The sequence below is a fragment of the Phyllostomus discolor genome, chromosome 1 (genome assembly GCF_004126475.2).
Source record: "Phyllostomus discolor isolate MPI-MPIP mPhyDis1 chromosome 1, mPhyDis1.pri.v3, whole genome shotgun sequence".
Taxonomy (NCBI): Eukaryota; Metazoa; Chordata; class Mammalia; order Chiroptera; family Phyllostomidae; genus Phyllostomus; species Phyllostomus discolor.
Genome location: NC_040903.2, coordinates 173,441,220 through 173,454,602, shown reverse-complemented (window position 1 = coordinate 173,454,602; position 13,383 = coordinate 173,441,220). Strand labels below are relative to the sequence as shown.

The 13,383-nt window shown below is 50.9% G+C and overlaps 1 protein-coding gene across 1 annotated transcript in view; it reads left to right on the top strand.

The window, feature by feature from the left end:
- Window positions 1–5,997, top strand: part of DAPK2 (death associated protein kinase 2) — a 107,661-nt gene extending 101,664 nt beyond the window's left edge. The window contains exons 10-12 of the mRNA XM_028508181.2: window positions 2,186–2,275; window positions 2,395–2,478; window positions 5,315–5,997. Of these exons, the coding sequence (XP_028363982.1) occupies window positions 2,186–2,275; window positions 2,395–2,478; window positions 5,315–5,395 (255 nt within the window). The 3' untranslated portion in view covers window positions 5,396–5,997. The remainder of the gene's footprint in view (window positions 1–2,185; window positions 2,276–2,394; window positions 2,479–5,314) is intronic.
- The last annotated feature ends 7,386 nt before the right edge of the window (window positions 5,998–13,383 follow it).

The window sequence follows — 13,383 nt, the reverse complement described above, 5'->3', positions numbered from 1 at the left end:
AGGTTTTCGCAGTCTCCTCTCTGCCTCCCAGGACCCTGCTGACTCCCAGGCAGAGCTGTGGGAGACCTTTGGGCTTGGACACCTTGTCTGATGTTATGGCTGCTGATGCAGGTGCCTGGCCTCTCACTGGCAGGAGTGAGCAGGCCCCGGCTCCTAGGATTTTATTCCAGTTTGTCTCTTCAGCAGCTCAGGAAACAATTTCACCATGTGACTGTTAAGCACCCACCATCGTATGCTCTGAGTGGGGAGGAGGTGGGGCCAGGGACACTGACAAAAACATGAAGAAAGTTCTGTGCCCTCAAGCTGTTTCCCACTAGTGGGATGACTCCCCTGCAGAGCTGACTGGGACAGGTGACATATGTGACAAGGGAGCTCCCAGGTGTTTGGTCATGTTGGGGAGAGGGACATTGTTCATTGGGCGTTGTCTTAAAGGGGGTCCCATTTGAATTGGGCTTTGAAACACACAGAGGCCTTCCAAGGGGAAGGGATTGGGTGGTCATGGGGAGGGCCTCCTGCCAGAAGATTTTAAGCCTAGGGCAGCGTGGGCCAGCAGCATGCACGGGCCTCCCCCGGTGCTGAGTGAGCGCCTGTGACAAATAAACAAGCCTGGCAGAGAGATATCAGCACTCAGGGACCAGTGAGCTCCTCACTCCGCATGCACTCGGGTGCCAGACGGGGCGTTGCTGCCGGAGAGAGAAACAGCTGGAGGGGAACTGATGGATCGTCTTGGGCAGTTCCTTTTCTTGAGGTCACGGAGTCCTTTGAGAATCCATGAAAGCCATCGACTCTGCAGAAGCAATGTCTATCTGTGCATAAACACTAATTTTTTATTGAGATATAATTCACATTTCATAAATTTACCACTTAAAAGTGTACAATTCAGTGGTTTTTAGTGTATTCACAAGACTGGGCAGCAATCATCACTATATAATTCCAGGACATTTTGTCACCATCGACAGAAGCTCAATGCCCTTTAGTCGTCATTCCTCCTCCTCCCTCTGTCCACCCCCTGGCAACCGATCTACCGTCTGCCTCTATGGACCTGCCTGTTCGGGACATAGTGTGTAAACAGAACCGCACAGTATGTGGCCTGTTATGTCCGCCTTCTTTCACCTGCAGTGCTGTCAAGGCTCGTTCATGGTGCAGCAGCGATAGCGCTCCCTTCCTCTGTGCGGAGCATTCCCTTGTGTGGAGAGACCATGTTCTGTCTCTCCACTGTCACTCCATGCACATTTCAGTTGTTCCCGCTCCCGGGCTGTTGTAAGTCACGCCGCTGGGAGCATTCACGCACCCGTGTACACACCAAAATTCACAAACCGCTTCAGAAGGTTCAAAGAACCCCTGAAGCCCATCTCTGGATCTCTCAGTCTTGGAAAACCTGGTTTTATTTACAACATGGGAGGAATTCAAGAGGGAATGGACTCATCAAATGGTATACATTATATATGTTTAGTTTTTTGGTAGAGAGAAAACTGCTTTTTAAATAAAATAAATTTTAAAAAGAGAGGATGGAGGGGGCAGGAAGGCTATCCGTGATTTATTGCTCTTTATTGAGCACCTCTAGGTCGAGCACATCACATACTCGCATTCATTTAACTCTAAACAACCCCGAGACACAGTGTTATTTATTGTCCCCATGTTACAGGGGAGAAAACCGAGGCTCAGAGGAGCCATCCAGGCTTCCTGGAGAAGTCAGGATTTAGGTTGAGCTTTGACTGTCTGGCGGTGAAAGGCACCTACATACTGTTTCCTCTTGACCTCTATCAAAGCCCCTATTTCCTTCCATTTATTTTTGGAGCACCCATGTCCCGCATGCCAACAAGGCATCTGATTCCTGAGGCCCGTCAGGCCCAGTGCACGGTGGGCCTCCTAGGCTTCTGCACAATGACCCTTCCCCCAAGCAATGGTGACTAAACGCCCTGCCTCCCTCTCTTCCCCTCGCTGGGCTCAGCCTCCATCCCAGCCAGCATGTGTGTCTGGCTGCGGGGATAACAGCTCAGGGGCACCAAGGGCATCCCTGAATAGCTGAGACCTCCATAAATGTTGCCCTCAGCGTGACGTCCCTCTGCATGCCCTGCCCTGCCAGGGTCAGGTTAAGGAAGGCATGTGGTCAGGGGTTCTGCGGAGAGGGGTGGCTGCCATCGGAAGCCAAGGGTCAGCTGCCGTGCTCTACTTTGTCTCCCAGCCCGTGGACAACCAGCAAGCCCTGGTGCGCAGGGAGTCCGTGGTCAACCTGGAGAACTTCAAGAAGCAGTATGTCCGCAGGCGGTGGAAGGTGTGTCAGGGCTCAGGGGTGAGGGGCTGCGGGTGCAGGGGACCCAGGCAGGCTCCTCCTTCCTTCCTGGGTCTCGGTGCACTTTCCCGCTGGCGACTCCTTTTCTCTCCCTCCCTCAGCTCTCTTTCAGCATCGTCTCCCTGTGTAACCACCTGACCCGCTCCCTGATGAAGAAGGTGCACCTGCGGCCAGAGGAGAACCTGGTGGGTAAATGCAGCACCCTCTTCTGGGGTGGGAGTCAGGGGTGGCCTGGAGCCCAGGGATGAAGGGGCATGGATGGGACTTAACTGTTTTCAGCTAGTTCTGGTCCTGCCCGCCTCTGCACTGTGTGATTGGTGGAGGCCTTGTGTTCAGGGGGACCACGGAGGTGGTGCCAGGAGAAGCCTCACTTCTGGGGAACCTCGAATCCTCTCCTGGAGGGCACTGCCACAGCACTGCCCCCGCCTTTCCCTGGGGGCCTGCAGCCTGCCAGGGACCTTAAGGACTCTGAATAAAGGGGCTACCAAGGCAATCCAGAATGCATTCCTGACAATCCAAAGATCTGCAGTAGAACAGGAGCTTTATGTTCATGTTTCAGTGGTTCCATTTCCATTTTGCTTTAGATTAACATTAATACTAATAACAAGTAGATATCATATTTGATTAGTTTGTTACAGTTTTGTTACATTTATGTACCTTGTTATATTTATATAAATGTACATTTATACAAGTGTACATTTTGTTACATTGTTACCATTGAGGAACTTATACTGATCAAGAATGTGGCCTCTGGAGCCAGGCTGCCAGGATTCACGTTGCCCCCTTAATAGCTGTGTGACTTTGAGGAAGTTACTTAACCTCCCTGTGCCAAATATTATCCTTTGTGAAAGGGGGTTAACAGTAGTTCCTGCCTCATAGGGCAGTCATGAATATCACATGATGACGTATTCTCAGAACCTGACACGTAAGCACTCAATACGTATTAGCAGTTCTCATCGTTGCTAAAATGCTCCTGTAGACTTTAGAGTGCAGTGACAGTGCTTCTGGATGCAGTGTTAGTGTTTCAACTGCTGGAGGTTCCATGGACAGATGCTCCCCAGTGCTCTCTGTGTGCTGTGAGGGCCCCAGGACTGTGGGGATGGCACAGGTCAGGAACAGAGGTGGCTGCTTCTCAGGGTTGGGCTGCACGGCAGCTGCCTGACACGGATGGGCAGTCAGCCCCGAGCAGCCTGAGAGCATACTGCACTTGGGCTCAGCCGTGGGACCGGCACAGCCCGTGTGTTCCTGCCCCCCGCCCCCCACCATGCACATCCTGGGGTCCTCTTGATTCAGACTGAGCTTTTAAAATAGATTTTATTTATTTATTTTTAGACAGAGGAGAATGGAGGGCGAAAGAGAGGGAGAGAAACATCGATGTGAGAGAGAAACATCGGTTGCATTTCTCACACCCCCAACCAGGGACCTGGCCTGAAACCCAGGCATGTACCCTGACTGGGAACCGAACCAGCGACCTTTTGCTTTGCAGGAGAATGCCCAGTCCACTGAACCATGCCGGTCAGGGTCTGAGCTCTTGTTGATATTTGCTCTTGCCCAGGACTTGAGGACGTATGGTTCCAGGGGACTGAAACAACTGTGTGGCTTTGGCCAAGCTATGTCCTCTTCCTGGTTGTTTTCCTCATCTGCTGTAAAAGGGATTGGACTCCCTCCCTCCGAAAATCCCTGTTAATGACAGACAGAGTCCCCCCACCTCGTTTACTTTTTTATTGTTTGGCTCTGACGCATGCTAAAAAGTTGCTATTCAGCAGAGCTTGAGTTATTTTTATTGTTATAGCTGGGTTTGGTCCAGGATGTATTTGGCTGAAGCCGATCTTGACCTTGGATTTCTAGGTGGTTTATGTCAGGGGCAGGAGAGAAGCCTCTGGGAAGGTGCATGCAGGCCTCCCAGCTGAGTGGCCCTGATATAAAGCAGCCGTGGGGATGCAGGACCAGAGAGCGTTGAAAGGACTGTAAATTTCTATCCTAAGTTTTGTTCTTGTGTAAGCATTTACAGATAGTCCTCTCTTTACTCGAATGCCCAGCATCGTTAGCTCAGTGGCTCACCCTATAAACAGAAGAGGATCGGGTTCTAGATGTCTATTATAATGTTTCCCAGAGGGACTTTTTTTTTTTTTTTTTTTTTAAAAAGGTTCTTTTGCTTAGGAAGCATTAAAATCGAACATCTTACAACAGATATTTAAAAAAAAAATTTTTTTTTAATTAACTTTTTTCATTTTTTCTTTTTTTTTAAATTATTTATTTATTTTTAGAGAGGCAAGGCAGGGAGATAGAGAGACAGAGAGAAACATCAATGTGTGGTTGCTGGGGGTTATGGCCTGCAACCCAGGCATGTACCCTGGCTGGGAATCGAACCTGCGACAACAGATATTTTTATAACTTGCTGAAGTCTTTCTGAATTAGTTCTTATAATAATTTTAACAGTTTGTGAGGTCAGTGTGGCCTGAACAGAAAAGGCTCTGTGGCCTCCAGGGCCCCAGCTGTGGTGCAGCCAGGGAGTCGGCTTTACTCTTCCTCTTCCGTGAAGATGGAAAAACTGCCCGGCAAGGCTTGCTCAAGGTGCAGCCCACGCCATTCGAGGAAGAGGGCATGTGGGGTCGGAGGCTGGGGAGGTGCCGGTGGCTCCCTTCTCCCCCCTCCTCTCCAGTCTGAGTTCAGGAGACCCACAGCACACAGACCACGTACCCAAGTGTCTTGATCCTGTGGCAGCCACCAGATAGAATTTTCATGATTGTTATAATTTGGCTTCTCCTGGTACCTGGTTCTTCTAGATGCTTTTCCTGTTTTCCTTCTGCTGGAAGGAGAGTCTCAAGGCATTTGGTTTGGCCCCAGTTCAGGTCCTTCCCCTCCCCTCCCCACCCTCGCCCATTCTCTGTACAAATGGCAGCCTCTGCCTCTCCAGCTTGTAGGCCCCTGGCCCCAGTGTACCAGGCCAGGTTGCCCAGCACAACCCCACTCCTGACATGTCATGGCCCTCTTGCCCTGGGTCTCTCTCTTTTTTCCTAGAGGAACTGTGAGAGTGACACAGAGGAGGACATCGCCAAGAGGAGAGCCCTCCACTCCCGGAGGAGGAGCAGTACCTCCTAACCGGCCTGGCTCTCAGGGGCCACCAGGGAGGCCCGGGCCCAGCAGGGCTTCCTTCTGTGCAGACTCCTGGTCTCCATTGGTCACCAGCACCCAGGCATTCTTCATTCCTGAACATTCTGCAAGAGAGACGGGTCTGCAGGATTCTGAAGAGTTTGCAGGGGAGCCGGGAGACTGGGAGCTGTGGCTGCTCCCTGCGGAGGAGGTGCCGCCATTCCCAAAGCTCTTATCCTGCACAGATCCGGCTCCCACCTGTCTGCCAACCTGAGAGCCTGGGGTGCGGGCGTGGCCTTAAGAAAACAATGTAAAGGAACACTGTCATCAAGGGTGAAGGTCAGACTCAGGCAGTTTTCCTCACAGGATGAGGGAGTTCAGAACCAGCCTGGCCAGTAATTATACCAGCAGGACAGAGGCCTCCCCCATGGGGACGAGCCAAGTGAGTGAAGTAAATCTTGGGGTCTGAGGGACCAGTCCTGTGACCTCCTAGAACCCACGTGGACTCAGCTTGTCAGGCCGACCAACATATCAGACTTTCTAAAGCAGCCCATGGCCAGCCCACTGTATTGTAACTTTTTTCATTTTTATTAAACGTTTGGTTTACCTGATGCTTGGCTTCTTTTAGGGCTCTCTCCATCAGGATGTCTCTGCCACTCTGGGGGAGCACCAGGGTTAGGGTGCTGAGTGGCTAGTACCTCAGAAGGTCACATTGAACCATCCCCTCTGGACACAAGGCATCCCACATTCCATACCCTCCCCTAAATCAGACACGGCACATGATGCCTGTGCTGTCTCTACTGCCATCACCACCACCCCTGGTGGTAGGGGCTGAGTTGTGTCTCCCAACCCCCAGTACCACAGAATCTGACTATACTTGGCCATACGGTCTTTAAAGAAGTAACTGAGTTAAAATGAGGTCAGTGGGCTCTAATTCCAATATGACTGGTGCCTTTATAAGAAGAGGAGATTAGGACACAGAAGAAAGGCTAAGGTGAAGGCACAGGGAAAATACAGCCACCTACAAGCCAAGGAGAGAGGCCTCAGAAGAAACCAAACCCTGCTGACACATCCATCTTAGACTTTGGCCTCCAGAACTACGAGGAAATACCTTTCTGTTGTTTAAACCAGCAGTCTGTGCTACTTTGTTAAAGCAGCCCTATAAAACTAACACACCTGCCACCTCTGGCCAAGATAAGGGCAGGCGGCCTTTTAAAGAGGCAGTTAGAGAAGGACAAAGGACCCACAGGGAGAGCGGAGAGGAAAGAGAGGTGGATTGCCTGCACCGTCAGTGAGTGTGGCAAGGGAACCTTCACAGACACAGATCCCCGGGCCATGCATTCCAGGCTGAAAGAATGGTGTTGCTGGCCAGAAACCCAAGAGAAGACCCTTAGAAGCCAGAAAGCAAAAGGGGTCAGGGTGAGGCCCTGAATCTGAGAAAGTGCCCCAGAAGAGGTGAGAAGAAAGGGAAGGTTTTGGAAGGTGAGTGGGGAAAAGTGAACCAGGAAGGAGAGGGGAAGGAAGTAAAAAGGGCAGAAAGCAAAGGGCCGGCGGGGAAGGGGAAGCAGACCTTCCCTTTGTCCGCTGCAAGTTTTGGCACCTCATGTGAGAGGGTGGACCAAGCTGCCTTCATCAGAGGGTGGGCACACAGCAAAAGAGCCCCGCAGCAGGAGAAAGGCCTTCCAGGCAGAAACGAAGTGGACCTGCAAGCCTGTTGGGGACGCTGCAGGGTTACCTGTGGTTCCCAGGCAGCGCCAGCTCTGGGCCTCTCTGCAGCCTCGCGGAGGCTGAGAACTGTGTTCAGGGCCCCTGGGCCAGTGAGGGGCTCTTGGCTGTGGCTGGTCACATAAATCGGCAAGGAATGTTCTGGAATGGGACCTCACTGGGTGCTCCTAGAAAGTGAAGTGTGGTAGTGGGTAGGGGACTGCCCTCCTGCTAGAAAGGAGAGCAGTGAGTGGCTTTGACAAAAGCAGTGTGAGTTCCAATCACGACCACAGGATTAGCCTTTCAGAATTTCACCAACGACGACATTTTCCAGAGGAGGAAGTTGAAGCCTGCAGAGGAAGGGACTAGCTCCACATCACACAGCACACGTGTGAGAACGTCGGACGGAAGCCCCGCCTTCCTCACTCCTCGAGAGGCGCTCTTCCTCCAGCTTGACAAGCTATGGGAGACCTTTCAGGGAAAGGATCGAGCAGCCGCTTTGCCTCCGTTTAAACAAGCTCTCGTCTATCCTTGACTGCCCCCTGCCTCATCCTTCTTTCCTGGAAATGGGAGAAGTGGTCACACTTGCTGCCGCCTGTCTTCTCTCAGCAGCGGGCACTGCCACTGGCTGGGGGCATCTGAGCAGCCAGCCTCCACAGGCCACATGTTGGTCAGTGAGCCGGCACTGGTCCTGGCACGGTCCTGGACGTGGGGAGGACAGAGAACGGGACAGACGTGGCCCCGCCCTACAGGCGTCCTCACTCTGAGTCCTGTGCATGCAGGACTCTGTCGGGTCCACAGGCTGTGCCTCCTCGCTTTCCTCTCCTCCAGGGGATTTAAAGCCCTATTGATCACCTCCCCTCAGCCCAGTTCTCTGGCGTTGGATGGCACCCGCTGGGCTGCCCAGCATCTCTTGGGAAGCACAGGGCCAGGCAGTGGACAGAAGGGGCCTATAAGGATGCATAGCCCAAGGATGCCTTTGAAGCCCAGCAGCCAGAGCCAGGCGCCTGAACTGCTCCCATGCAGGACTCGGTCCTCGTGGCCTCCCTGCTGGCAGGTGGCTGCTACCGTCCTGGTATGAAGGTGGGTAGCACGGCTGGCCCAGGGGAAGCGGGAGTTCCGCTGGCTCTGAGGAGGAAGTATTGACAAACCATCGCTTCAAGGCTGAACGAGACCACGGTGTGCTCTGAGGCGTATGGAACATTTCCAGTGACGAAAGCTGTGCTTGGTTAAAAGGCAAGTCTTCAAAGAGGTCTGAGGGTGTCCTGCCCCAGAGCGTCTGCCTGTGTGTTTCCAGGATGCTGCATCAATATTTCACTGATGCACCTATAAATATTTTAGCGCGCTGCATTTTAATGTCAACCTGACTGGCTTTCCTGATTCCAAATCTTAGATGGCATCTGCCTTTTCCACTCCCATATTTATTTGCTGAAGACCTTATTTTGGAAGCAAATGAAAGCCATACCATAGAAGAAGTGAACCACAAAGTCTCTATAAAGGAAAAGTCAAGCCCTGTGCTCTACAAAGTAGGCACACGTGAGAAGAGCCCAGCTGAAGGCTGGGACGGCACAAGGGGTTCCGTCTGTCACGGGCTCACAGAGCTTTCTTTCCATCTGGTTCCCAGCTTGATGTCGTCCTGACATTGTTAGGTTCACTGTGCCTTGGTGGTCTGCTGAGAGGATCCCATTATAAGCAAACCTTAAAAGGCATAGGGACTGGAGCAGTTGAAGAGCTGCACACAATGGGTAATTGACATTTCAAAGCCTAGAGACACAGTTGGTGACCTCCCATTCATAGTGTCTCTCTTCCTGTTTTTTCTTCTCTCCCACTAGTTCTCCCTTTCACTCCTCTTCCGCCCATTAGCAAATCATAATATATAACTGAAGTGCATATTTCAGTAATGATTTCGCTTATTGAATAAAATTCACATTCCCAGTTCTTAATCTAAAGAAAAGTTGATGATATCATCTAAGGACAAATACTTTTTTTTTCCTTGTGAATCAGTGATTCCTCCCCTGAGCTAGAAGAAAAATGAAAGAAAAAGCTCACAGTCATTTTTAAAAACTTGTTCTACAGTAGGAACATTTCATACGCAGCATTTCATTTACTCCCCTGCATAACCTTGGAGGGCAAACAGGAGCCCTATTTCTGCAGCTGAGGAAGCTGAGACTCGGCAGAGTTAGAGACTTGTATGCAATCACGCAGCTAGAGTACCTGGGATCTAGATTCCAGCCCAGTTTGGCCTACCCCCAAATCCACATTTCTTCTCAACTTTTTTTGGAGAAATACTGTTGAGTGAAAAAAGTGTCTCAGAGAACCACCACATGCAGTCTAATACTATTTTTGTAAAGCTTGAAAACCATACCATGTGTTGGTTAGTTAGAGATACATGCAAACGTGGTAAAACTCTATCTTGAAAGCAAGGCAATGACTACACTCAGAATTCCAGGTGAAGCTCGCCTCTGGGCAACTGAGACGAAGAGGGATGCAGGGGTGGCTGCTGGCTGCTGGCAGTGTTCCGGCCAGCACCAAGGTCACCGTGTGCTCCTGGAGTTCATTTTATCCTCATGCTTTCTTGCTTACCTATTAGTTACCTACTCTTTTGCACATAGCAGGTATTATGTTAAAATAATAAAGGGAGGAAATGAGGTGACAGAAAGCAACCCTAATGGTCATCAGATGCCCAAGGGGATGGCACCTGGAGTCTGAGGGGGCGCTGACCCCTGAGCATGCTTTCCCCTCACCACTCAATGCAGGCTTTTTCCTGCGTGGTTGCGTTGGCACCGGGGTCATCCCGCCACCCCGTGAGAATCCCTGGGCTGGATTATTATTCACATTTTAAAAAGAAAGGGTGGAATAAGCCCCCTGTCCCTCATGGCTTCACTTCCCCAGTCACCACTTCCCTTCGGAGTCTGCCTAAGCACTCTGAGACGCCCAACTAGGCTGTCTGCCAGCTCACGCTCCAGGTGCCTGCACGGCTCTTTGAGTTTAAACCCAGAGACTAGCTGGGGTGTGAAAAGCCATTTGAACCATTCCCTTATTCTGATGGGACAGCCCTTGGGTTTTCTTCTGCTCACTTTCAACTGAGAGAAGGTGATCCTGTGTCTCCCCTCATCCCCCTTTCTAGTTCGTGACAGTCCTTACTATATATCACCACTCAGAGCCCCGAGCCCCGGCCTAAGTCCTGCCACTTCTCAGCTGCTGTCATTCAACCTTTCGGGACCTCCATGTTCCCATCTGTGAAATGGTGATAATAATGTCAATGGTACTTGTCATAAGTGCCCCTTTGGGGCCAATTTTGAAAAGGAGATTTGTCAACTTTGAGGAACTCAGACAACCTAAGGGATTTGTTATTTCCATAATTTAATTACGCTCTGAGAAATGCAGAAGGAGAACAACCATGGCCCACAGTGGCAGTCAACTCTCATAGCCTAGACTCTGGGTGGGGGGCTCCTAGGGCCTAGGTGCACCTCTTACCTCTTCAGCTCCAACACAGCTATGTGGTACCTGATTCTGGGCAGACGCTGGCTTATTGAACACAGAAGGCATGAGAGGCTTTCTTCCCACACTGGTGCTGGAGGGGCCCTGCTGGGGAAGCCAGAGGCAGAAACAGTGCCCTGCCAGAGTCCGGGCGCTGAGAGGGCTGCTCACTGCCGCTTTGTCTTTTCATTCAGGACCTGAGTAGCTCAGCCCAAAGGGCAGAGCAACTCTTTAAAGAAGGAGATGCAGGACTCCAACTGTTTGCCCCCACCCTGTTTTCCTGTTTTTGAGGCTGTGTTAGTTTGCTAGGCCTGTCATAACAAAATACCACAGGCTGGGTGGCTTAAAAAACAAAAATTTATTTTCTCACAGCTCTAGAGGCTGGAAGTCCAAGACCAAGGTGCCAGTAGGGTTGGTTTCCTCTGAGGCCTCTGTCCTTGGCTCGCAGATGGCTGCCCTCTCATTGCCACTTCACATGGTTTTTCCTCTAGACACGTGTGTCCCTGGTGTCTCTTTCTGTATCGGAGTCTCCTCTTCTTATAAGGACACCGGTAATACTGGATTAGAGCCCACCCAAGTGCCTCATTAGTCACCTCTTTAATGGCCCCTGTCTCCAAATAGTCACATTCTGAGTATATGGACTTAGAACTTCAACATATAAATTTTGGGGAGGGTGGGGAGACTCAATTTAGCGCATAACTAATACTTCATTTAAATACTCACTGAAGGATATGACTTTTGCTTTTAGAGAGAGAGGAAGGGGGAGAGAGAGGAACATCAATATGAGAGAGAAACATAAATCAGTTGCCTCCCGTATGCACCCTGACCAGGGATTGAACCCATAACATTTTGCTGTATAAGACAACACTCCAACCAAGTGTGCTACCTGGCCAGGGTCTAATACTTAAATAATTATTTGACTTTTTGATGTCCTTCTCCTCTGATGGGCCATAAGCTCTATGAGAGCTGGACTAGGACTCTGTTTGTTGTTTGCTGTACAGTGTCTGTGGATGCTCAGTAACTATTTGTGGAATGAATTAATAAATGAGTTATCATTCCTTGGCTGATCCAAAATGGCAAGGATAGCTGCAGGACCTCAGGCTGGCAGGAAGCTAAAACAGAGCCCTCAGAACCTGGCACTGGGTGGCGACCCTCTCCCGGCATGCCTGTCCCTCACGGATATAATCAGTTCAGTATGTATTGGTCTTGAAGGCCTACTGTGCATGAGGCTCTTGTCTGGCTTTAGAGAATGGGCAAGCTTCCGATAAGAGAAAGGGAAAGAGGGTTTGGGTTAGCGTGCTGATTGCTTGTCCTTTTGCCTTCCCATGGCTGGGCTTTGGAAAGTTACCAAATAAATGAAAGAGCGAAACTTTTTGGGGGGGAGGCATTGATTTAGTAGTGTGGTAAATTAGTAGTTCTACCATTTTCCCCTCCTCTAGCCACTGTGACCCTGGTTTCAGCTCAGAGACCCAGGGGTCCTGCTACGGAGTCGGCAGCCACCTGTTGGGATTGGAAAAGATGTTCGTGGTCAGGCATAGAGGACAGACCTGACTCTGGCCGAGTCCTTTGGAGGAGTGTGTTTGTGTGTTTCTGGGTGTTCCTACATATTTGTGTGTACATCTGTGTGTGTGTCTGTAGCTTGCATGTATGTGCATTGCTGGATGTGTTTGGGTTCTCTCTGTGTCTATCTTTGTTTCTGCGGGTATGCATCTGACTGTGTCTGGGTATGTGCATCTGTGTGGACATATCTGGGTGCCTGGACGTTGTCCGAAATAACTCCTAGGGAAAGTGCCTCTGGGCCCAGGCTCTGCAGCTTCTGTTCTAATGCTGCCGGACCTCTAAGGCTGGTGCGGTTGACATTCCAGGGGATGAGGCTGAGGACAGCTGCATTTGCTGAGTCATAAGGATGTGGCCTCTGTGTTCACAGTTGGACATATCTCCTTTCACACACACACAGAGGAAATTTCAGACGTGCTAGCTGACCCTGCATTCTTTCAGAAGGTCATGACCTCAGCCAACCCCAGGAAGGAGAGGAAATGAGTATTCTCATGAGACCTAGAGGTTGACAGAAGGTTAGCTGAGACCCTGGTGTTCCCCAGCTGGGTCCCCCAGGTCATTGCTTTCTCAGGCTGTTCCAATAACCAAGCTGCCGGCTTTTAAACCGATGGACGGGCACTTCCTAATGGGGTAGGAAGCCAGGGTGGATTGTCTTGAATGGTGCAAAGTACAGACCTCACTAAACTCTTACAATCATTGCTGACCCTGGAAGGCCCCACCAGGCCATGGGTCCAGACTCTGGAAGATCCTCCACCCTCTCCAAACCAACCAAATAAACAATAGCAAGTGTATCAAGTGGGTCTTTCAAGCTTGTCTGATCTAAACAGTAAAATTTCCCCCAGGGATGGCAGGACGGGAAGCCTCAGTCACGGGCTTTACAAGCTCTTTTCCAAGAGCAGATGGGGAGGGTGAGAGGGCATTTGCCCACTGGGTGCACCTGGTGGGGCACCAGGGATGAGGAAAGCGTTTGAACAGGCGTGGGGAGAAAACACACACCTTTCCGAGCATTGGCACGTGTCTGGTGTGGTGCTAGGCACTGCTTCCAAGGAGCTCAGGCTGGGGCAGGCCTCTAGATACTCAGCTGACTCACAGATAAACTGCTTTCTCTGGCCTGTGAAGCACAGGTGTGGATGAAGTGAGGGAAGGGGGTGTGGGTGAATCAAAGAGGGCAGAGATGGGCTTGTTCCTTCTGAGGAGGCAGTAGTCAGAGTGGGGAGGTGGGCCAGCTCAGCAAAGGCCATTGACAAACACACACT